At 38.3% G+C, this 25,278-nt stretch overlaps 1 protein-coding gene across 1 annotated transcript in view; it reads right to left on the minus strand.

The window, feature by feature from the left end:
* Positions 1–1,832: 1,832 nt before the first annotated feature.
* The window catches only part of zcchc24 (zinc finger, CCHC domain containing 24), a 69,109-nt gene continuing 45,663 nt past the window's right edge, over positions 1,833–25,278 (minus strand). Inside the window, exons 3-4 of the mRNA XM_088351556.1 lie at positions 14,790–14,954; positions 1,833–8,411 (exon numbers count right to left, since the gene is read on the minus strand). Of these exons, the coding sequence (XP_088207682.1) occupies positions 8,298–8,411; positions 14,790–14,954 (279 nt within the window). The 3' untranslated portion in view covers positions 1,833–8,297. The remainder of the gene's footprint in view (positions 8,412–14,789; positions 14,955–25,278) is intronic.

The raw sequence follows: 25,278 nt of genomic DNA on the forward strand, positions 1-25,278 counted from the left end.
AAAATCTGTATTGTTTGTTAATGCTACATCAATTCCAACCTTGTCATCTTTCTATATTTTTTATCTTATATAATACTTTAATTATTTTATATTTTATTTTTTATTTTATCGTTTGTTAATGCAAATTCTATCGCAGCCTGGTCATCCTGGAAGGGGGATTAGCTCATGTGCGGTCCCTTTTCAAGGTTTCTGCATTTTCTCATGCTGAGGTTTTTGAGTTTTTCCTTGCCCTGATGTAGGTTTTAGATCAGGGGGTGGTGTAATAATAATCTAGTTTGCGATGGTTTGTGTTCCGTGCAGCCTCTTGAGACTCTTTGTGATTAAGGGCTCTATCCATCTATCTATCTATCTATCTATCTATCTATCTATCTATCTATCTATCTATCTATCTATCTATCTATCTATCTATCTATCTATCTATCTATCTATCTATCTATCTATCTATCTATCTATCTATCTATCTATCTATCTATCTATCTATCTATCTATCTATCTATCTATCTATCTATCTATCTATCTATCTATCTATCTATCTATCTATCTATCTATCTATCTATCTATGGTAGTATTCTTTAGTATACAAATGTTCTTTAATAATAAAAAAGATAATATTTATAATTTTAAGATGTTTTTAAATCATATACCAGCTCAGTAGCCTAGATGGTAAGGCGCCCGCTTTGAGACTGGGAGGTTCGGGTTCGCGCCCCGGCCGAGTCATTCCTAAGACTCAAAAAGTGGTCGGCGGCGCCCTCTGTTGGCTGCGGCTGCATCGGCTCGCTACAACGGGTCAGGTGCAATCGACATTTCGTTCTGTGTACATTGTTACACAGAATGACAATACAAGGAAATTATTATTATTATTATATTTTTACAAAAATAAAAAAGAGGGCAGTAATGCACCAAAATGACCATTTGTAAAAAAATATAATAGAATAAAATAATAATAATAGATAGATAGATACTTTATTCATCCCCGGAGGGAAATTCACATTTCCAGCAGCATCCCTGAACAATACAATACAATAATAAAGCAAAAAGAATACAATATACAAATACCCAGTGTGACGTGCAAATGCCCACTGTAGCGTGTTATATAGAATATCTAAATAGTGCTACACAGCATACATATTGCAATAAAATTCGGTAATATGCAATGTAGGTGGTATGGTTTAATGTGGGCTTTTAATATTAATATTAGAGTGTATTTCATTTATACAGCTGTTTATTGTCTGATAAAGCAAATTAGTTTTGCTCATCATAATAATTACCTTTTCCATTTTACAAAGGGAAAATGATAGCACCACCTGCAAATATTCCAAAGCGATCATGAAGTCTGCCAATTGGGATCCGATCCTAATTCAATCTGGATATTAAAAGCCACACCATGTTCTTCTGAGGTTATGTTTTTGCCAAACACCTTTGAAAATTATTCATTTGGATGATTAAAATGATTATTTTTTGCATTTTCTCCCGCCATGATTGTCCCATCGGGTTTTTTAATCCGTACAGTTAAACAAAAATGCGAACAGTATAATGAAAATAAATTGTAAAATGGTTGAAAAATACATTTAAAAATGTGTTTATTTTATTTAGAAAACCTTGAAGGGTGCAAAAAACAATGTTGTTACTTTTAAATGTCCCCAGTGTCCCTTTATTCCCTTAAGTTTCTTCATTGTTAACACTATATCTGATAAAAACAAATTTAATTGATGCTAAAAAAATAAATAAATCCAGCAACAGCATTTACACTAATCTTAATAGTTTTGTTTAATCCAGAAAATGTTCACCATGTGTTCATTTTGTTTCGTTCCAGACCACAAACAAGACGCAGATTATCAGTCAGACTTTTATTCATCAACATTGACGCTAACAATGATATCCTAGCTAAGAAATAAGGCACATTTTGGAATGCCGTTTCATGGTCAAGAAAAAACAAACCGGCGGACTGTCGGTCGACTCTCGGAACCATGAATGTTCTCTTTTTCTAAAAAAAAATCATCCTTTTTTCAAACAATGTTCTTTAACAAGTGATACACACACTTTTTTGCTAACACGCTACATCAGGGGTCACCAACATGGTGCTTGCGGGCACCAGGTAGCTCCCTAAGAACACTTATATGGCCCGCTGAATATAGCTCACTAGTTTGCAGGTCATTGTGATTTCCTAGGAAATTTGATGTCAGAAATCATTGACATAAGTGTTTTGTTTAGGACATGTTCAATTCTTCCATTTTTCTTTAAATAGCTTCTCATTTTTTTTGTATAGTACTCAGTGTTTTAGTGATGGACTGAGCCTTTTTCAACCCTAATTCTATCAATAAAACCTGGTAATAACATAGTAATACGTTGTAATGACATAGTAGTAACATTGTAATAACATGATAAATTGTTATTTAAGAAATGCATATAACATTTGTAGCCCTTTGCGCTAATAAGTGACAAAAAAAGTAGCATTTACCTTCAAAATTGTTGGTGACCCCCGCACTACATACATTCTATATAAAGTATCTAAAAAATTGTAATACTGCAACTGAAAAATAGATTTAAATAATGAGCGGATTGCACAAAAGTAATACTTCATCGTATGCATGCACATGCAAACTCTCATCTAGTTCTTTGTCTTGATATCACTGGAACATCCCGTATCGAGATAAGCTGTGTGTCACAGTTACAAATTTCTCGTCATACAGCGGAAACGAGATATTGTGTACGTTTGAATCCATTATACATGTATTAGTAACACTACGCAGGTTAATAAACAAAACAAGTATGTACCAGCTTCCTTATTTTTCATAATAATCTATGTAGACAATATTTTCTCCAAAGCGTAAATTCATTTGCATATTCTATACAAAAAAGTGTAAAAAAACAAAATCTCCTCATGAGATTTAGACCTTTTTTTCACGTACGTGCTCACAGAATATTGCATACCACTTTCAATATGACGGCTATCAAATATATACATACAAAGTTGGCTCACAAATATTTGTCGTAATTAGCAAGTTAGATTGCTGAAAAGGTTTCTACGATCGGCAAAATACACACATACGAATATATACGCTCCTTTTTTATATAAGCTATACTGATAAACTAATAGAAAAGTCAAGTAAGAAATTGTGTTCTTTTTTTTATTTATTTATTTTCACTGCTTCCATTTGCTCACAATGTGCCGTTGATTGCTACACTACGGTTATGTCAAAAATAAAATTAAAAAAAGCCTCACTGGTGTTTTCACAGTGCTGGTGTAAAATCATTTTCCTCAAAATATATATCTACTTGTGTATATAGACGTACAATATGCTGCAAACAAATGTTCATTGTCACGTATAACCAGCATTTGGTGGTTATGTAGGCTTTTTCTTCCGGATGTAAAAAAAAACAAAAACATAATATGTATTGTTCCCAACAATTAAATGACAATAAACATATTTCAAGCATGTGAGCTGATGGGCAGAGCTAAAAACATTGCATAATGGCAAAAGTAGGCCTTGCTGTCGTTGCTAACTTGCTACATCTATCTGAAAGTATGAATCCTTTCTTTAAAGCATATTTAATATTTTATATTCTTGATTACAAGTCTCCAATTTTATCTTACGACCCTGTAAAGTAAATACATAGATGTGTTTGTCAGTAAAATATACATCACAATTATCAATGAACGTTAGCATATTTGTTAGCATCGAAACTGTTACATTACTTGGCATGTTCAAGAGCCAGCGAGCGAGCTATACTGCTCTAAACCTCACAATGACTTCCTTAATCCTCTCCAGACACCACAATTAAATCCCAAATGTCTAGGAACTTTAGTGTCTTTGTTAGCACCAAAACTGTTACATTATTTGGCCTGCTAAATAGCTAGCAAGCTTCCGACACCTTACAACAACTTTCTTAAACTTCTCTTCATCCCAATTTTGTAAAACGCTATATTTACACATAAAATTGTATTCCAATTATCCAGGAACTTTAGCGTCTTGTTTAGCATAAAAGCTTTTACATTACTTAGCCTCTTAGCCTGCTAGCTCTGCCATTCTAAATCTCATAATTACTTTCCCAATCTTCTCTTGATGCCACATTTGATAAAACATGAAATCTTCACGTATATCCCAAATATCTAGGCACTTTACCGCCTTGGTTAGCATCAAAACTGTTACATACTTAGCCCGTTAGCTAGCAAGATTAAGAAATATTGCCACTCCAAAAACCTCAGAATTATTTTCCTAATCTTCTCTTGATACCAATATATTGCAATTTCCTAGGAACTTTAGCGTCTTTGTTCACATCGGAACTGTTGCATTACTTGGCCTGTTAGCTTTGCTAGCTAGCCATGTTGCTCCAGATCCCACAATTACTTCCCTAACCGTTTCTTGATGAGTTTTATATAACAGTTTGGTACTATTTCCTAAATTCCTTCAGGTTTTTATATTTTGTTGTTGTTGTTGTAGTACAGGTTAGCAAAATATGTATAAAGAAGTATAAGAAGAAATATGAACATATGTTGAAAGATGTGTGACGCCATGTTTCCTGAACATCTCCGTAAAGTCGTGGGCTAAATATTCACAAATAATGAATTAGGCAAATCTGTGGTAACCGGTGGGCCTTTATGGTAGCTCATAAGCTAGCTTTTAGCTAGCGAGGCCATGAAAAGCCAGGAAACAGTTCCTGTTAGCTCACAATTAGATGTAAGCTATAGAGGTCATAAAAACCCAGGTAACTATTCTTGTTAGCCCAAAAAGCTCACTATTAGCTAGCAACGCCATGAATATACCAGCTCAGTAGCCTAGATGGTAAGGCGCCCGCTTTGAGACTGGGATGTTCGGGTTCGCGCCCCGGCCGAGTCATTCCTAAGACTTAAAAAGTGGTCGGCGGCGCCCTCTGTTGGCTGCGGCTGCATCGGCTCGCTACGACGGGTCAGGTGCAATCGACATTTCGTTCTGTGTACATTGTTACACAGAATGACAATACAAGGAAATTATTATTATTATTATTATTATTATTGATAAGATTTTTTTAATCACTTAGATACATTTTTCATCCTCAAACTTGTGGATTATAGGATCGATACAAGACATTGGGGTTTTGAATTGCCGGTTACAGGAGGTTCGGTCTTAAATGTTGCCTTTGAAACTTTACTAAAGAAAGTAAGTTACACTTGAAGCCCTAAAATAATTTTTCAGTCATTTCTATTCTAAATTTTCAGAGTGAAAAATGTTCCTTCACACTCCAAGGCACGTACACTATATTACAGTATGAAATACTTTGTAGCGTAAAAGAAACGTAGCTATAAAAATATTTTCTCTGACAATGATGTTAAGGCAGATTTCTATTGGTGAATCTTTTGAAGTTGCTACGCTAGTTCGTCATATCAGTTAGAATAATTAAAAATAATCATCCGGAACCAGCATCGTCACATTCTGTAAATCCTTACAATACATGGAATTGATGAGGCCACACTTGAAAACAAAAGAACACATTTTCACAATATATTCCCATTTTGTCATTCTTTATGTTTTCTTTACTTATTGCATTTTTTTTCACAATAATTTATTTTAGTGCGTCTTTTTTTCCGTGTCCTTTGACCAAAATCTGCTTGTGCCATGTTCAAATGTATCTGATTATTTTGTATTTTGTTTGAAAAATGTCACTTTTAACAAGAAAACGTTTGACTTTAAAAAGGAAATAATCCCACCAATAAATCTCATCTCATCTCATTAGCTGCACCGCTTATCCTCAGTAGGGTCGCGGGGGTGCTGGAGCCCATCCCAGCAATCATCGGGCAATGGGCAGGGGACACCCTCAACTGGTTGCCAGCCAATCGCAGGGCACATGGGGACAGACAACTCACTCGCTCATTCACACCTAGGGACAATTTAGACCGGCCAATTCACCTGACATGCATGTTTTTGGAATGTGGGAGGAAACCGGAGTGCCCGGAGGAAACCCACGCAAGCACGGGAAGAACATACAAATTCCGCACAGGAATTCTGGAGCTGGATTTGAACCCACGCAGGAGGTTCCCATGACTTGAACTGTGCCGCACATGCGCTAACCACCAATAAATGTTGACCTTTATTCTTATTTTTTAAAAAGAAGTAATTTAGTAATCAAACTATTACAATTATTCATGCTTTTGTCAGAACCCGCACAGACGCGTAACATTTTCACACAAGCTTTAGACGTCTTAAAATTAAATTTGATGACCACAATGGGGCAGTCATGCGCGTGAACACAAACGCCAAGGATGCGGTGATCCCTGGGCGGAAGAAATGAGACAGAGAAGTCAGAGGCAAACAAAGATCGAGGCCGAACAGAACAGACGGGATCGATACAGGACACACGGCTAGATACCGGACGGGACAGACGGGATCGATACCGGATACTGGAGCAAGATACCGGACAGGTCTAGACAGGCAGGATTTATACCGGATACTGGAGCAAGATAACGGACAGGAAGAGACAAACGTGATCGATACCGGATACTGGAGCAAGATACCGGACAGGAAGAGACAAACGGGATCGATACCGGATACCGAATACTGGAGCAAGATACCGGACAGGAACAGACAAACGGGATCGATACCGGATACTGAATACTTGAGCAAGATACCGGACAGGACGAGACCGACAGAAGCAAGATACCGGACCGGACGAAACAGGCAGGATTGATATTGCATACTGGAGACTGGAGCAAAATACCAGACAGGAGGAGACAGATGGGATCAATACAGGATATTGGAGGCTGGAGCAAGATACCGGACCGGATAAGACAGACGGGGTCGATACCGGACACTGGAGACTAGAGCAAGATACCGGACAGGATGAGAAAGGTGGGATTGATAATTTCGTCTGAAACAGATCAGACTAGTTTATCTATCTGAAAAGTTAAATGTGAAAAAACATTTTTGGTATTTTTGGAGCTAAATTAGGACCACATTAGAAGACATAAACACAAAAAAGGACTATTTTAGGACACAATTCTGGTCTAAAATATTAATCTATGTTAAGACACTAAGGTTTATTTAGTTGAAAAGTGACATGTCTTTATGAAAAGACAGCTTTTTCGGTGGTAGATTAGACTATATTAGGACACAATTTTGGTCCCAAATATGGATCCGTTTAGGCTAAGTTTAACAGAACCCAATATTGGATTTCCACTTTTTAAATAAATATTTCAAAAGACCAGTGTGTCTCATCGCAAAATGAAAGAAAATGCCTTTTTAAAGATTTTGAAATAGTTTTGGAGGACTGAAATTTTAACCAGAGAAGAAGAGGTGAACACAAAACGGCCAATTTTTGGACAAAATTTGCACTAAGTCGGATGTGGTCATCAAATTTAATTTTAAGACGTCTAATTTGTAAATAGTGTCAAAAATGGAGAGGACCAGTTTCTCTAGTTAAAAAGTGAAAGGTGAAAAGAAGATGTAGAAAAGAAATCTTTTTGACCACGGATGTCAACACAACCGCGACCATTTTTGGACAATTTTTGTTCAACGTTAGATGACGATATTAAACCATATTTTGAAATACATAGTGTCTAGAATGGACCAGACCACATATTTTCGCTGTACTTCACTTTTCCACATTTTTGTTCTTTTCAGGGTGGCCCTATCAATTCCTATGGATCACAACGACCCCATTGCCTTTTTATTGTATTACCTTCTTCCCGATCAGCCATTAATCTGCTGCTTTCCCGTCAACCTTCATCAAGCCTTTCTGCACTTCTTACAACAAAATCAGCTCTTACAATGAGACATTCAGTATTTCCCAAACATTTTTGCCTCGAACTGGCATTAGAACTTTCTTTCAAACCACGATAAATGTTTTAAGTGTGAAAAAATAGCACGGATGGTCACAAGGCGATACTAAACCTACAGTAGTTTCCGAAGAGATGTGGAAGAAATTACGAAAGAATGCAAAAAACAAGCAAAAAAGTATATATTTTTCCTGTCCCAGTTTAAAGTCAAATTGCACACTAGATGATAAGAAAATAAATAAGCCTGGTGTAAGCTTGGGATATATGGCACGTTATCCCCTCAATGAATTCACAGTTAATAAAGATGTGTGCCAGTACACTAAATGCACGGACGACTTCATTCGGCAGGGAAATGGAAGGCAGATTTTTGTAAACAGCCCCAAAATGAGCTCATCTATGACTGTAACATGAGCCTAATGAGAAAAATACTTGAGTGGGCTTTCCTGCACAAGCAGCTGATGGACACAAATGTATTCCTCTGCTTTTTCTTCTCCTGAATGTCTTCTCTTAACAGCGTTGATGCTGCATACTTGGCTCTCGGAGATGTTTATTGCACACGGCGGCAGTAGTAACCCAGGACTTTGCATTTCTCGCACAGGTGCTGCGGGTGTTCTTTGCTCTGGTCCGAAACGTCCAGGCCGTCCGGCTTCTCCAACGGACGCTAAGCATGCAAAAACACACATGAGCAAGAGTGAGTCATGTTTAACACATCATACATCCCGGTAAGTTTATTGGGTTTGAGGTTACCCTCTCAAGTTTTGCACTAGGAAACAGGGCTTTAAATGTAAAAACAGGGATATGCATCAGTGTAATACCAAAGTACGAACAAAAACTAATATATATATATATATATATATATATATATATATATATATATATATATATATATATATATATATATATATATATATATATATGTATGTGTATATGTGTGTGTGTGTGTGTATATACAGACGCTCCCCTACATAAGACCATTCGAACTTACGAAAAACGGTCGCTCCGAACATTTTTTTTCGGGATGTTGAAAAATATCATCATTTTTGTTTTTAGAGCTAACTGTCATGATTACCGATGTGAATAGCCTATGCCCGCTCCTTCGGCGCCAACTGCCTCAGACTCTGATTGGCTCCCTGTCCCTATTCAAACCCACTCCTATCTGTCTCCTATTGCCAGTCCGTCTTCGAACCTCAGTTAACACTAGGCAAGCCTTCTTCGACCCTGACTCACACCTGTTTTTTGCTCCCGTCTATCCCACGGCTTCGACCCGTTTTTGATCCTGACCACGTCTACTCTCCCGTCCTGGCTTTCAACCTCTTTTTGCCCTCGACCAAGTCTACTCTCCTTTCCTGGCTTACGACTCGCTTACGACCCCGACCATGTTTTTTCTCTCCTGTTGACCCGTTTTTCCGTTTCCGGCACCGCCATCGCTCGCCACGCTCGCGTTCAGAGCGACCTGCTTCCTGTGTCCAGCAATCATCGGATCGTGGGCGCAATCTTTTCTCTCCAATAAAACTTGTGAGAAACGCAACGCAAAAGGGTTCCTGTCTCCGTTCTGGTCTTGACAGCTAACTACATGAATCGAAAAAAAAATGAATGGGGAAAGATTATTTACGAGCTTTTTATTTCTAAAAGGTTTGTCTGCTTTCAGAAATCTATGCAGACGTTGTTGTGGTTCGTAAATCTCGTGTGTCCGATCCCAGAATCGTATTGTTTTAATAGAGTAATGTTGTACCAACAGTCTTATTACAATTTAATGCGGGTTCTGAGTGTTCCTGCTAGGAGACATCTGTCTTTTAAGATGTTAAGAAGCGCCGCTTTTATGTGGATGATTGGTGGACTATTATTTGCAACCTGAAGCAGGGTAGTGGGGGGGGTAGTGGGGGGGGGGGGGGTTAGCTTGCATGGCCCCCACATCCCGTGCAAGTTATGCGCTTGATCTGAAATGCCAAATATACAGCAGAGTGACTGACTGTCTCGGCTATTTCCAAATATCCTGCACATGGGCGCGATTGGAAAGGACAAGTTTACCCTGTTTACGGTCCGCGGGCATAAGAGGGATAGTATCGTTCTTACATGAAGTCGAGTCAAAGTGCTTTGCTTCATAGAAACAAGATGGTTAAACCAGGGTTGAACATAGCTAGCTTGATAAGTAAGGTTCGGAAATAGATGCTGTCTTTTTTTATAGGCATCATTACCGTAACGCTCACCGGCTGCCTGTCAAACGTGTATAATCTGTAAAGCTGCGGGAACTTTAAGATGCTAACACAAAAGTATTTTAAATGATAATAAGAATACATTATGCAATAAAACTTTAACCCAGGGGTGGACAGACTATGGCCTGCGGGCTACATACATCAGCCTTTTTGATCTGGCCCGCCAAAACGAATATTTGAATTTGAACTCTCTTTATTGTCATTGATAACAACGTAGTAAAAAACGAGCTTGGACATAGTAAAATGCTGAATTAAATAGTGATAATATATGGTTTAAAAGGTACTACTCATGGAGAAAAAATGTTGTTTTGGTGCCAGTCTTGTCCCCAGTTTCCCTTCATGTGCTGCCCCCTCCATAAATATACATTTCATCAAGCATTTTTCTGCAACTGTATTTATCAAAATACCGACTGAATATAATGCAAGAAAACACAGTTCTGAGCTTACCTTGAAAGCGTTTTGAATTTTCAATACATTAAATCAAATTCAGTGCTTAAAAAGGTACATACTATATTAATCCTGGCTATTTAAAAAATAATTTAATTAAATGGTCTGTTCATAAACAAATATTAAATTAAGTATAACATGTTAGTGTAGATGTGTGCAAGTTTATTTAGTTATAAATGCATGTTTGAAAAAGCTCCAGAGAGCCACCAGGGCTGCGCTAAAGAGCTGTATGTGGCTTGAGAATCGCAGGTTGCTAAACCCTGGTCTAGCCTAATAAATTACTACAGGCTAGAGATGAATAAATAACTCGACATCTCTATAAGAAAATACATGATTGTTAACCACATGATAGAATTTCATTTGGTGTGTTTTTAGTGTGTGACTGGGGTGTCGGGTGGGAGGAAGAGAGTGTGTTTTTTTAATTAAAAATGTTTGACTAAGGAAGGGCGGGTACTGATACTTAGTATCGGTATCAGTGTCTTTTTCAGTGTGATAGTTTTTGTTGTAGGAACCTAAAATTAATTGAATAGTTAATTGTCATTACATAGATAACTTATTTAAGAAAAAGACTATAATGTGATTTAAAAATACCATAATTTCGGGACTTTGAAGGGCACCTTGAGTAAAAACTCTGAAATGGCAAGACATTTTAAAGTGCTCCTTGTAGTCTGGTGAGACTTATATACCTGTAAATACGGTGGATAGAATTGAAAATGCATATCCATCCATCCATTATCTGCACCGCTTATCCTCAGTAGGGTCGCGGTGGGTGCTGGAGCCCATCCCAGCTGTCTTCGGGCAGAGGGCAGGGGGCACCCTGAACTGGTTGCCAGCCAGTCGCAGGGCGCACAGAGACAGAGAACTCACTCGCTCACACCTAGGGACAATTTGGACTGGCCAATTAACCTGACATGCGTGTATTTAGAATGTGGGAGGAAACCGGAGTGCCCGGAGGAGACCCATGCAAGCACGGGGAGAACATGCAAACTCCACACGGGAAGGTTCGATCCCATGACCTCAGAACTGTGCCGCACACGCGCTAACCACTGCACCACCGTACTGCCCTAAAAATGCATAATTAAATGATACTGCATATGGTAACTGTAGTGCCTTAGAGAAACATATGGAGTGGTCTTTGATTGCCCTCGTGTGGTTAACATGTTAATTGATTGTTGCTAACATTAATGTTAGTGGTGAAACTCGATGTCATTATTTTAACTTATGTTTTCTGATAAATAATTATTTTGATTAGAATGCATTTTTCTGTCTTTTATGCTACCTCATCTGTTACTGTATTTTTAATGCCGTACGCTTTATAGTCCAATGCGCCTTATATAGGAAAAATCTATCAGAAAAGACTATTTTTTGGGGGATGTGCCTTATAGCATGAAAAATGTGGTGTTTGGAAGAATATGAATCCGTCATTTTTTGCAGAAGGGAGGATACAGAGTCTCAGGATTGATGACGACTCAAGATTTTGGGTATCAGTCTGTAAAAAATGTGGTTTCAAACATCCTTAAATCTCACGACTCTTCTTTAACCTTTACAAAACACACTTCCTTCTGAGATTTTTATCAAAAACCACCAGACTTCCTTAACCCTCTCATCTCCTGATACATTTTGGATATACTGGAGGAAGAGTTCTTTGAGAAATCCTCACAAAACAACCTGTTACTCACTACTTAGTCCAAAAAGTCATAGAGTTAGTAACTGAATTGATCTATAGTAAAAGGAACGAGTTACTAGTGAAAGTAACTACCCTGTATTCAGTTATTTTAAAATTAGTTGTTTTATCGGTAAAAATTTGAAATTTTCTGAGAAAATATAACTCAGTGGTGTTTACTTGTAGGGATGAGAATTTTGAGAACTGAGTTTTTCAGCTTGGCTCAGTAAAAATAGCCGTCTTTTTCAGGTTTCAAACGGCTCTTCAGGTTATTTCTGTTGCTTTAATCCCTGCATTATACATTATATACAGAATTAGTTTTATAATAAACTTAATTTTAAAGTGTTGTTCTGTTATATATTCTGATTATCAATCCTTAATACATTGCAACAATGTTTTTTTTTGCGATTAGTCGTCTTATTGTGTTTCAAAAATGGGGCTTTTCAGAGTTGTCTACTCTGGTGGCCGGTAACTTTTTGTCATGAGTTTCAGACTCTGGTAATGGCAATATTCCCGACACTGAAAATGACACTGTACTTTCTTAACTCATTACCTCTGGTTAAATCTTCAGATCTTGAATGATGTAGATTGTGTGTGACTTCCTCTAAAATCGTATGTATTCGACAGAAATAGCACGAGAATTCAAATCTAGATTGCCTCACTCTTTGGCAATAATTGCCCATAAATTTTAGTAAATCACGCTAAATGTCTTCAACAATCTCAAATTATTGCTAGAGTGCATCTCACTAGAATTAATTGGCAAATCTTTGAAAACCCGAGCTGAGCGAGCAGCCAAAATCTTGACCTTTGTATTTTACTTTTCCTCCGGCTTCGGCAACACGTTTAATGATTTTGACCCTAGATGGCTCAAGTGGATAAGCTGAGACAGGTTCGTGTTTCTTATGAGGGCTCTGCCAGGCAAACATGATTTTTGAGAGCGGGACACAAAGCTAAATAGCTGTGTGTTGACCCGAGGATATCACATATGGTCCCGTTTAAAGCGTAATAGAAATCACAGCGTCAACAATTAATTGAGCCCTTTTGACATCAAACCCTCTTAAAGTAATCTAATTGCGTATCCTGGGTTCTGTCTAATCCTAGAACAAACATGGGCTTTAAAGTTAGTCACCTTTGCTTAATTGTGCCCAGGTAGAGTTAGATTGTTATTGAGTGAAATTGTCGTGAAACTTTATGACTTGAAATGCTGTTTGTGTCCCCAAACAAATACAAATTGTTGCTGTTATGTGAAAAAAAGTGTCACATTTTTCATTTTGTTTGGTCTTTAACTCCCACCCGTCCATTATTTGTACTGCTTATCCTCAGTAGGGTCGCAGGGATACTGGAGCCCATCCCAGCTATCTTCAGGCAGTGGGCAGGGGACACCCTGAATTGGTTGCCAGCCAGTTACAGGGCACACAGAAACGAACAAGTCACTTGCTCATTCACACCTAGGGACAATTTGGACCGGCCAATTAACCTCACATGCATGTTGTTGGAATGTAGGAGGAAACCGGTGAACATGCAAACTACGCACAGGAAGGCTGGTAGCTGGATTTGATCCCATGAACTGTGCCGTGGACATGCTAACCACTAACCCGCTGTGCAGCCCTGATCTTTAACTTAATAATCTCAAAATGTCTTTTTAAAGAATTATCTAAAGACTAATTGTTTTCCTAAATGTGTCAATATAAAATATATCATTGCTTTAATGTAAAAGAAAAACAATTTTTTTGTGGTGGAATTATAGATTTTTTTAAATAGTATTTTTAGAGTATTATAGTCCAAACGGTGCAATTTGGTCACTCGGTAGGTTATTTTTTGACCTTTTCAGCACTTGTTTTTGGTTGCACTACACAGTACAGTGACATCTTGTGGTCAAGTAATACACGCTGTCCCTTAAAGTCACAGCACTATCGAACAGCAAATATGTCAGGCAAGATAAACAAAAAAAAAAACAAATGGAACGTTCTATATAATAAAATTCAACTAACAGTTTTGTATAGAAACTAGGGATCTTTAATATCAAAGATTTTCAGACCAATGTCCAAATCTTGTGAAGTAATGGATACCAATACCAGATATACAATGATTTTATAGATAATATTCCCTGCCCTGGGCTAAGATTACTGATATGCTTTTAAGAACTAACGTGATGTTGTACTACTTTTTGATCAAATATATTACCTCCTACACTTGGGACATTTGAGAAATTGACAATTGGTTATTGTTTGTTAAATGACCACTACAAGGAAGCAGATGCATGTTCCGGCTACAATCACGAATACTGATACTTTAAAAAGGCTGGTATTGGCCGATTTTTCAGTATTAATTGATACTAATACCAAATAAACGACAAATGCATGGATAACTTTCGAGAGTGATGCTTCTTTAAAAACTTTTTTTCCATAATGTTGGATTACTTCGAAAAAATGTATATTTTAAAATTAACAATTCCTTCGTTTTCAGGTTATTGTTTGTGAAATGAACACAACAAGGAAGTAGATACTTGATGTGGCTACAATCATGAGTACTGATACTTTATAAAAGGCTGGTATGGGCCCGCTACGGATATCTGGTACAGGTATACGCTGACAACAGTTTGATCTGTAGGACTTATTTTGGAAAATTGTTCGAGCTTCATATTCATGAGGCTTCACATTGGTATTCCTAGGTAATTATGAAGAAGAGCATCCAGATAAATTAAATTTGAGCATACCTGCTTGTGCGGGTAGACGTTAATGTGGCACTTGATACATTCCTGTCCCATATTGGCCCAAGAGTTGCCGCTCATCCACTTCCTCTTACACTTGGGACATTTGTACTCGCCGAAGCACCTCTTCTTGCCCTGGTACGGGGTCAGGCCTTCTCCTTTGGGCCGGGCCTGCAGAGAACAAAAGGAAGAAAAAAAAACAACACAAAAATCTGAATACATTCCTTGATTCCAAACAGGCGTGTGCAGGCTTTTATAGTTAGCATAACAAACGTCACCGATCTCGTAGGCGCGCAGCGTAAATGACGCACACTTGAACTGCAGCTGTATGATGAAATCATTCCTGAGATGATTCTTATGAGGGAGATGATCAGGAACAGTCACTCAAGGGAAATTGAGACGGGAGGAGCACACTTCTCTAAGTCCTTGCTGGTAACTTTAAATTAGGCTTGGATAAGGGAGGTTTTTACAAATACAAAAAATATACATAGTACAGTAGAGCCCCTGGGATATGGTAGCCTTATGACGTTTTACCTAAAATGTTGCTCTTGGTGTATGTCAGGGAATCATCATCTTATTGGCTGAACTCCCTCCCATAATAACTTTCTTTTTAGTCATTCAGTTCGGAATCTTGTGTGATTTGTATATCAACAATTAATTATTGCTTGGGTCCTAGAACTCTTGTTCATGTGTAGAAGTCACAGGTTTCATAAGCCTCTAAGATGCCTGTCTGCTATTGGTCGACGTCATGTCAGATGCTGGTCTTCTATTGGTTTACACCACGGCATCATGGGGTCATGAATTCCCTCCCGCAATGTCTTTCTCACTTTTCATTCAGTCCAGAATCTGGTGTGCTTGTTAAAGACTGTGAGTTGGTGATACAATGTAGTCTTTTTTTGAACTATTTATTTGCTATTAGTCCCACAAATAGTGTGACAGAAGACAATTGAAAAGCACTGGCCTAGCTCAAGCCAGTGTAAGGACATTTTAGTAGTTCCGTATTTCCAGGTGGGACACCTGTCAGACCAAAAAGTTGTTCTTAAAAATAATACACCTAAAACCTGCGCCACCCCATGGAGAAAACCAAAATTTACAATCAAAGACACATACAAATTTTGGCTCATACAGGATTATTACTAAAAATAAGATAACAATCAAAGCAAGAAAATCGTTGAAAGGCATAAAGTTCCCCAGAAGTAGAGGGTTTAAAATCCGTTTCATTTTGAATCCACTGTCGCAGTCTTTCCACCAAGTCACTCCACTTGACCAGCTCAAGTCACGGAAAAGGTAAATTACATTTCATAATATATTTTATATACGTAGTACTTACTATTTAATGTTTGGATATTTTAAGGTTTTTATCTTGGATACCGGGGGTTTGGAGTGAATTACCATAGGTTTATGACCCCCGTTTTATGGCATTTTCACTTTGGAATCAACACCTTATAACCAAATCATTCGTAAACCTGGGGTCTACAGTTTTTACTTTGCACGTTTTCACACACATTCAAAACTTCACATTGCTTTTAATAGTGGCTTTGACATTGTCCACATTTTAGTGAGCACATAGAAAATATCGGGCCTTGAGTGCACAGGGGTCGCACCTCTCATTCCCTTGCATTCCCTTCGTCCGTGTGTGAGTAATAGCGGGTCTAATCAGCAGCATCTGGCTCTGTCTTAACATGTCAACGATGCACTAAACATTAGCAGCAACGGCTAAGCTTTGACGTAAAAAAATAAGGCAGAATGACCTAAACCCCGTTTGTACCCCACCCAAACCCGCTCACTGTCAGCCTCGCATGCCCGGCACACATGCTGGAAAATGTGACTTTGCATTAATCAAGACTTGCATGATGACATTTTGTTTGGGTGTGATATGTCTGTTTAGACATTGACTGACATTATATACATATACAGTGAAAATTAAGACAAGAGTGGAAGAGCTATCTTGAGAACTTTTTTGGGTTGAGGGAGGAGCTGCCCCAGTTTTATGACTCCAACATGCTAACTTTTTATGTGCCTATAAGTCAGCAGTTGTTTAAATCGAGTATGACATATTTTCATCCCGGCCTCACGTGATCAGCCCCAATGTCCAATCACAATCACATCAGGATAGCTATAAAAATGTCTACACCCACCCCTGTTAAAATGGCAAATTGGAAAAACGCCTAGAGTAACACTTTCAAGAATGCTTGGCACTTTTTTCAGGGTAGGAAAACGTTTTTTACTTAACCTGTGTGTCTGGGCGAAAGGACAAGACAGCAATATTTCCATATCATATCATGCATGGAAACCAGTCGGTTTCATGTGTGGGAGCAAACCCCTTCCTCAAAAAACAGCCTGGGGAGGGAAGGGCCCCGCAAGGCTGTACTTGCTCAAGACACACCACATGAGGTGGTGCTCCTACCACCCAAGTGGTAAAGGGTTCTGTGAACCATGATCATTAATGTGCAAATATACTTAGCCCGATAAACCAGACGTCACCATGGTGGTTCCCACGGGCACCAGGTAGCCCCCTAAGGACACCTGGGTAACCCGTGGACTGGTTCTAAAAATAGCTCTGTAGTGAATTTCTAGGACATTGGAATTTTAACAGCCATGGTGTTTTAGTGAATTCCCTAGCCAATGATAACCCAAACTGCTAGAACCTGACTATAACATAATAATAACATAGTAACAACATAGTAATAACATGATAAAGATTTTTTTGAGTGCATATCAAACTGCTAACGCTTTGCACTAATCAGGAACAAAAAAGTAATTATCAGCTTCAAAACGCCAACGGTAAACCCATTTTAATGTCTCTTATTCAAAATACTAATTACCAGTACAATACACAATTTTTTTCCCTCTTGCTGTGAAAAAAAATATATACATTTTTTCCGTATTATACTTTTATCTTTATGGAAGATTTACTATGTAGAAAAAAAATCCAACAAATATTTTAAATTTTTTCACCATAAACATTCCATAAAGCCATAAAAATCAAAACTATTTAAGGGTTTTATACAATGTAAATATTCCCAAAAAAAGGCAAAAAGTAAAAAAAGAGAAAAACGAAGATAAGATTTTATTCACATGACGGGGACGGTAAACTAACAATTTCGAATTGAGACATGTCAAAAGGAGTGATGCAAAAGATAAATACATACTGTTTTTTCTCACACTTTTTAAAGTGTACCAGACTGTAAGGCGCAACCCCTAAAAATAGCCTTTTGTCATTAAATTCATATATGGTCACGGCCAGGACGGAATCAGGACCCAAATGCGTAGCGTTAATCAAAAGTTTATTGATAGAAAGAGGAAGGGCAGCGCCCGCGATCCGGTGCTGGCTGGACGTGGGAAGCAGGTAGCTCAAGCAATCAGATCGTGATCCGAATACGGAAGTGCATCTTCCGTAGCGGGAGATGGCGTTGTCAAGGACGGAAAAACATGTCGATAGCCGGGACAGGAGAGCAAAAACGTGGTCGGGATCAAAAACAAGTCGTAAGCTGGGATGGAAGAGCAAACGTGGTTGGAATCAAAAAACAGGTCGGAGCCGGAAACAAACGGGGGGATCAGGAACAGACGGGTGGAAAAAAACGGGTGCAAAAGCGGGACAGGCGGGAGTCAGGGTCAAAATGCTTGCCTTGTAATAACAGAGGTTTGCTGACGGACTGACAAAAGGAGAGTGACAGGAGTGGGCTTAAAAAAGGACAGGGAACCAATCGGGTAGCCTGCAGTGGCTGGCGCCAAATTAGCGGGCACTGGTGATCGGTAATAATGACATATATAAGGCGCACTAAACTATAAGGTGCATGATATTAAAACTGCATTAGGAGCTACCGTATTCATTTGTATGTCACATGTTTAACTCTTACGGTATATATTAGTGCAATGATCAGTCAAAAAATGTTGCAGAAAAAATTTGCAAATCGTTGTACGCAACGAGAAACGAACCCGTGTCGAAGCGGTGAAAATGCTGTGACCTTACCACTTAACCACCAGTGATAAGATGACATGAGAAATCGCCCTAGATTATCGTTATCACACAATTTTTTACATATAGTGCCAGGAACTAATGTTTGAGAATTGACAAAATACAATATCTTTCATATAAATAAATGAAAAAAGCACGACAAGGGAAACAACTATTTGCGGTATCTGATGATGAATAGGACTTTGTGTTCATTTTTAGTTTTCAGGACGAAAATTCTGTTTTCTCCATTTCCTAAGATTGTTTTTCTGCACTGCGAGTAAAAATAGTGTGGTATTGAGATAAAATCGAATGCCTTTTTGCATGTTATCTGTCGGTGCTCTCAGAGCTGCGACCCAGGTTTGATTCCCGTCGCATACTATGCTTTGCAAATATGGTCAGGGATGTTTTTCAATTAATGAATAATTGCACAAATATGGTGGTATCCATCCATCCATCCATCCATCCATTATCTGCACCGCCTATCCTCAGTAGGGTCGTGGGGGTGCTGGAGCCCATCCCAGGCATCTTCGGGCAGTGGGCACCCACACAAGCACAGGGAGAACATGCAAACTCCACACAGGAGGTTCGATCTCATGACCTCAGAACTGTTTTGCACACGCGCTAACCACTGCGCCGCCTTGCTGCCCTGGTAGTATACCATAAAAACTCAAGTGGTAATGCACATATAAATACCATATTCATTTCCAACCCTATCCACTGTTTTTTTTTGTATATAAGATACACTGAATTTTAAGGCACACTTTTAAAATTCTGGCCAATTTGGGATTTCTCGGTGTGCCTTATACTTTGGAAAATATGGTACAAAAATACATTTTTAAAAGTATGACTAAATAAATAATAAATCAATTAGTAATACATTATAAGGATATAAATTTGTCAGAACTTGCATATTACTTACAAGAGTCAAACCACTTTGACCACAAACAACTCCTTTTTACACTCAAGACTATTTGCTCTCATCATATCTCCCCTCCCACAAAATGCTCCATCCACAGCAGGCCAGAAAAAGCCTTCCTCAGGGTCATTCCTCCCTGGTTCCATGCTGCTTCCAAAATCTGATCTTGACTTTTTGGCCTTGCTGCGCACTTCATCTGCAGCTGTATATTTTCACAAAATATACAGCTCCCTCTGGAAGATGCACTGAACGTGCACACAGTACAACAAACCCTCTGCAATTTGATGACTAATTCTTTTGATTTATGCAGATTCATTCTGTGTTTTGGGGAAGATCGGTCTAAAACATATGACTAACTGGAACAAATAGAATATAAATCTGTATTAGTGTCATACTCCAAAAGTGCCTCGCCCACACATGCTAACAAGATTATAATTTAATAATACCGTGTCACGAAACGTAAGTTATTCATGGCTGCTCGTCATAAGTTTTTCCTCAATGTTAATAAAACATTCTTTCAAGTATTTTATTACTATTTATTCAAGTTTTTAAACTGCGGCCTGTGGACAATTTCTTTAGTTGCACGCAGGATTTACACAACATAATATTTTTTCCTAAAAAGTGTTTTTGTTTTGTTTTATGCTTTACAAGAAAATAAAGACTGACAGAAATGAGTAAAATCATCCATCCATTCCTTATCTGCAGCGCTTATCCTCAGTAGGGTCGCGGGGGTGCTGGAGCCCATCCCAGCTATCTTCGGGCAGTGGGCGGGGGACACCCTGAACTGGTTGCCAGGCAGTCGCAGGGCACATTGAGACAGACAATTCACTCGCTCATTCACACCTAGAGACGATTTGGACCGGCCAATTAACCTGACATGCATGTTTTTAGGAATGTGGGAGGAAACCGGAGTGCCCGGAGGAAACCCACGCAAGCACGGGGAGAACATGCAAACTCCACACAGCAGGTTCGATCTCATGACCTCAGAACTGTGCCGCACAAGCGCTAACCACTGCGCTGCCTTGCTGCCCGAGTAAAATCATTTTCTGTATCATTTTAATGTTCTATATATAAATATAAATAATTGGGGTTCTAATTCCAAACAAAATTAAGCAAGGAGTCTTTAATAAATAATTTTGGTCAAAAACAACAAAGTGGATTCTTCTAGCCTATTTTATTCTCGGGCTTTGTTAAACAATTTAAAAATATATACTGGTTTTCTTGAAGTGTGCTTCAATGTACACAATTGCATTTAAATTCCAAACTAGAAGTAAATTCTGCGTTTAAATGCTGATTAATAACTGATATTTTAAATTCCAATGCAATTGAAATTTGCAAGTGAGCACTTTTTGTATTTAGTGAAAACCTCATCAACTTGTTGTTTTACAGAAATAAAAGCATTCAAAACATAAAAGGATTTGTGACGAAAGCCAATAGCTGAATAGAAATGTTTAGACCTGAGCCAATTACTGTACTGTCAAAAATAGAGAGAACAAATACTAGCCTTTTTTATTCGATAAGTATAATTTAGTAGATAATCAAAAGAGGGGATTTTAAACTGGCAAGGAGAACAGGAGGGAGCCCAGACTTCAGATAAGAAATTACAACCTGTTTTAAGAGCCCTCTCGTTAGCATTTTCTTTTTATTAAATCTCCTCGGTATACTATGCAATCTCCTTTTGCCAGTGTCCAATATTAAAACCAGAATAAATTCATCATTTATGTAAGAATAAGAAAAGTAAAATGAAAGCAAATGAGAATTTTAGTTAAATAATTACAAAATTAATGGAAAATATTTTATCGACCCGTTTTTTTTATCTTGACCACGTCTACTCCCCCGTCCCGGCTTTCGACCTTTTTTGTCCCCAAACACGTCTACTCTCCTTTACTGGCTTACGACTCGTTTCCAACCCCGACCACGTATTTGCTCTCCTGTCCTGGCTACTGTCCCATTTTTGTTCCCGACACCGCCATCGCTCACCACGGAAGATCCATTTCCGCGTTCAGAGCGACTTGCTACCCGCATCCAGCAACCACCGGATCGTGGGTGCAACCCTATCTCTTTCGTCCAATAAAACTTGTGAGAAACGCAACGCAAGAGGGGCCTTTCTCCGCTCTGGTCCTGACACTATTGGCACGCGGTATGAGTATAAAAAGAAAAACTAGTATTGAACATCACTAATCATTACTGTTTCCATATTAAGGAAACCTCATATTAAATTGCTCAAATAATTATTTTAATTAAACACATAATTTGAAGGGCACCCTGTGTAATCAGATTACATTTTGACAGATCGAGTGAAAAAAGTACTCAATTGTTGTGTTGTGCAAAACAATCCTTCCCAGTAGAGTTTCTATGGATGCAGTTGAACTTTGCATAGTTGACGTCATGTTTAGAAAGTCGTTTAAAGGGAATACAGATGTAGCGCTGAACATTTTGCCTCAATCGATGACACAGTCCTCCATTTTATCACTTTGTGTTGTGGTGGTGTTGTTATTGTCAGAATTATTGTAGCACTGCCTGTCATGGCACTCTATAAAAAAAACAAGCAGATGTTTTGAGCAGGCAGGATTACATGTTTGGCTGACCACCCATTGTCCTAAAAACATCTGGACTGTTTTGCCTCAACCCGCCTTTGCTTTGGCAGAAAAAGGGAATCAGTTGTGCTTTTGACATCTCCGTTCACGCTCCATTTTCTCATCACGTGGAGCCGCGGGTGATGCGTCAAACTCCTTCGCCTCGGACGTTTCAGTTGGGCTCCATTTCCAGGAAAATAAGCACAGCACGTTGCCTTTAAAGTAACGTTTACAAAACAGTCGTAATGGGCACACGAGCAGCAGCTGCTTTAATGGAATTGCGTCATCACTAGGGGTTATCTTGAAGCAACTGGAGCAGTCCGTCCGTGCAAAGATTGTCAGAAGTCTGTTTTGCGTTTTAAAATGAAAAATCAGATGAACGCTTTCAGTTGGATAAGATGGTTTTGTATTTGTCTTGTCACATTAACTGTGGCGTTTCACCTAAAGTCAATGTTTGCTTTTGCGTCCGAGGCTAGAGAGGAAGGTCAGTGCTTGTATGCGCAATGTTCGAAGAGACGACGGGGTAGCGAGCTATCTAACTGACACAGATTAACAACATAAACAAGATAAATATGTTCTGATCTTAAATATCCGGTAATTTCCGAACTATAAGGCGCACCTAGTAAATAAAAAATTGCCAGACATTTGAAGTGCACCTTATAATTGAGAGCACGTTATCGGCAGGAAATCGACTTAAATTGGAAATGCATGATTACAATGGATTTCAACTGATACGTTTGTTTTGCAGATACTTAAAATAATCAGAAAATTCATCAATTGATGGACTTGCAAGGAGAACAGGTTAAGACTGAAGTAAAAACCCTCAAAATTCCAAACTCAAAAAGACATCCCTTGAGCCCTTTCCTTTTATTAAATATCCGAAGTTGAAAATATCAGATCCGCCCTAAAAGGAGTGGATATCAAAGAACTGTAACATATTTTGCCAATAGTGACAACCATGATATAAAAATTGCATAATCATGAGGAATAATAGTAAAAATAACTTACTGGCATCCTATGTAATCTCCTTTGCAGTTGTCCAATAGAATAAACTTATACAGTTACCATTTATGAACATATCTATTTAAGTGGCAAAACAAGATTTCATATTGATGGTTTATGTTCAATGAAATATGTTTCCATTATTTTCTATAACAGAATTTTTTATTTCATATAACCTATAGTCCTGTGCACCTTAAATTATGAAAATCATATTTCACAAAAGACTATTTTTAAACATGTGTCTTAAAATCAGGTGCACCTTACAGTACAAAATATACAATATTTATTGAGGCTGTGACTCAAGGTATACTACTGCTAAGTATTTTTAGTACACATTTTATTTCAGTTATGTATTTCACTGTATTACTCACTGTTTTTCTGCCAAAATAACAAAAAATATCTGCCAGTGTTTTCACTTCATTTTAGCTTGTTTTCATTTTATTAGTTTCTTCTCAAAGTGCAAATAAAATAGTGATCTGCTGCCAACAACTAAGTCCAAAAAAATAACAATTACATTGCTGATCACCGACACTTAAAATAATCAAAAAACTCATCAATTGATGAACTCGCGAAGAGAACAGGTTAAGACTGTAGGAAAAACCCTCAAAATACCAAACTCAAAAAAACATCCCTTGAGCCCTTTCTTTTTATTAAATATCCTGAGTTTCAAATAGAATTTCACGGCCTCGCTACGTCACATATTTGCATCAGTTTTCTTGAAAAGTGTTATGCTGTCACGGTTGCCAAAGGCTCCCAATTGGCCCCGCCCCTTTAGCGCCAGCTGCGACTCGTTGACTGTTTGGCTTCCCTCCTATTTAAGCTCAGTGCTCTCACTTACCCTTTGTCAGTCTGTCAACAAACCTATGCACTCGCAAGACGTGTGTTGTGACTTTGTCCGGTTTTCTGCTTTTGTTTCCTGTCCAGTATCGTTCCCGTCTTTTTTGTCTTGTTTAATATCAATCTCCAGTATCGTTCCCGGCTATTTTGTTCTGTTTGTTATCAATCTCCAGTGTCTGTTTGCGTTCCCGTCTTAGTTTGTCCTGTTTAATTTCGATCTCCAGTGTGTGGTATCGTTTGCGTCTATCTCGTTCTGCTTGTAATCGGACTCTAGTCTCCAGTGCCTGATATAAATCCTGTCTGTTCCGTCCTGTCCGGTATCGACCCCTTCTGTCCGATATCTGCTCATGCAATTGGTATCGATCTCGTCGGCCTCTGGCTTCCGGTCGTTCCACGCCAGACTGCTGCCTTACGTCTTCCGCCCAACGATCGCCGAATCACTGGCGTTTTGGGTTAACGTGCATGACTGCCCCATTTCCCGTAAAATAAAGCTTGTGTGAGAAACGTCACGCATCTGGGTCCCCTCCCTGTTCCGGTTCTTGACATATGCATTCTAATGGGTTTAACAGTCCCTCTGCTTTTTTCTACCTGATGATTAAATTATTATTTCACAGTACCGTAGCTATTTGTAAAAAAACAAAAACAACGCTTATACAGTACTTTTATCGTTCAACAAAAGCTTGAGCCTGAACGAAGTTTTTCCTTTGGTTTCAATGTAACATAGAGAGTATTTAGTAGAGTATTTAATTGTGGTTTGAACAATTTTATTGACACTATTACCAGCAAATAAACAATGTGAGGTTTGAACAATTTTTCTCGACAATCTTAACAGCAATTAAGCATATTCACAATTTCGTTATTCACAATTTCGTTATATCTGACAATATGACGTTTTAACAATTTTATCGACATTTTAAACAATTGTATGGTAAATGTATAAAATAATAAAAAAAGGTTTCGACTTCACGAATGTTGCCTACCACGAGTTCTTATGAAAACGTAACCACCATAATAAATGATGGTTTACCGCATATCTTAATTTGTTGTCACAATGAATTGGTAAAAAATATTTTAAAATATGTTTATAGAAAAACACTGGACAAATTATTGCGGCAAGCTAGTTAAGAAACATTGCACTAACTCACAAAGATTTTTGTCTAGGTGACCGTTAAATGGAGCGTATCCCACAAACCCACATTCCCTGAT

The sequence above is a fragment of the Urocampus carinirostris genome, chromosome 13 (assembly GCF_059441175.1).
Source record: "Urocampus carinirostris isolate Australia breed hairy pipefish chromosome 13, RoL_Ucar_1.0, whole genome shotgun sequence".
Lineage (NCBI taxonomy): Eukaryota > Metazoa > Chordata > Actinopteri > Syngnathiformes > Syngnathidae > Urocampus > Urocampus carinirostris.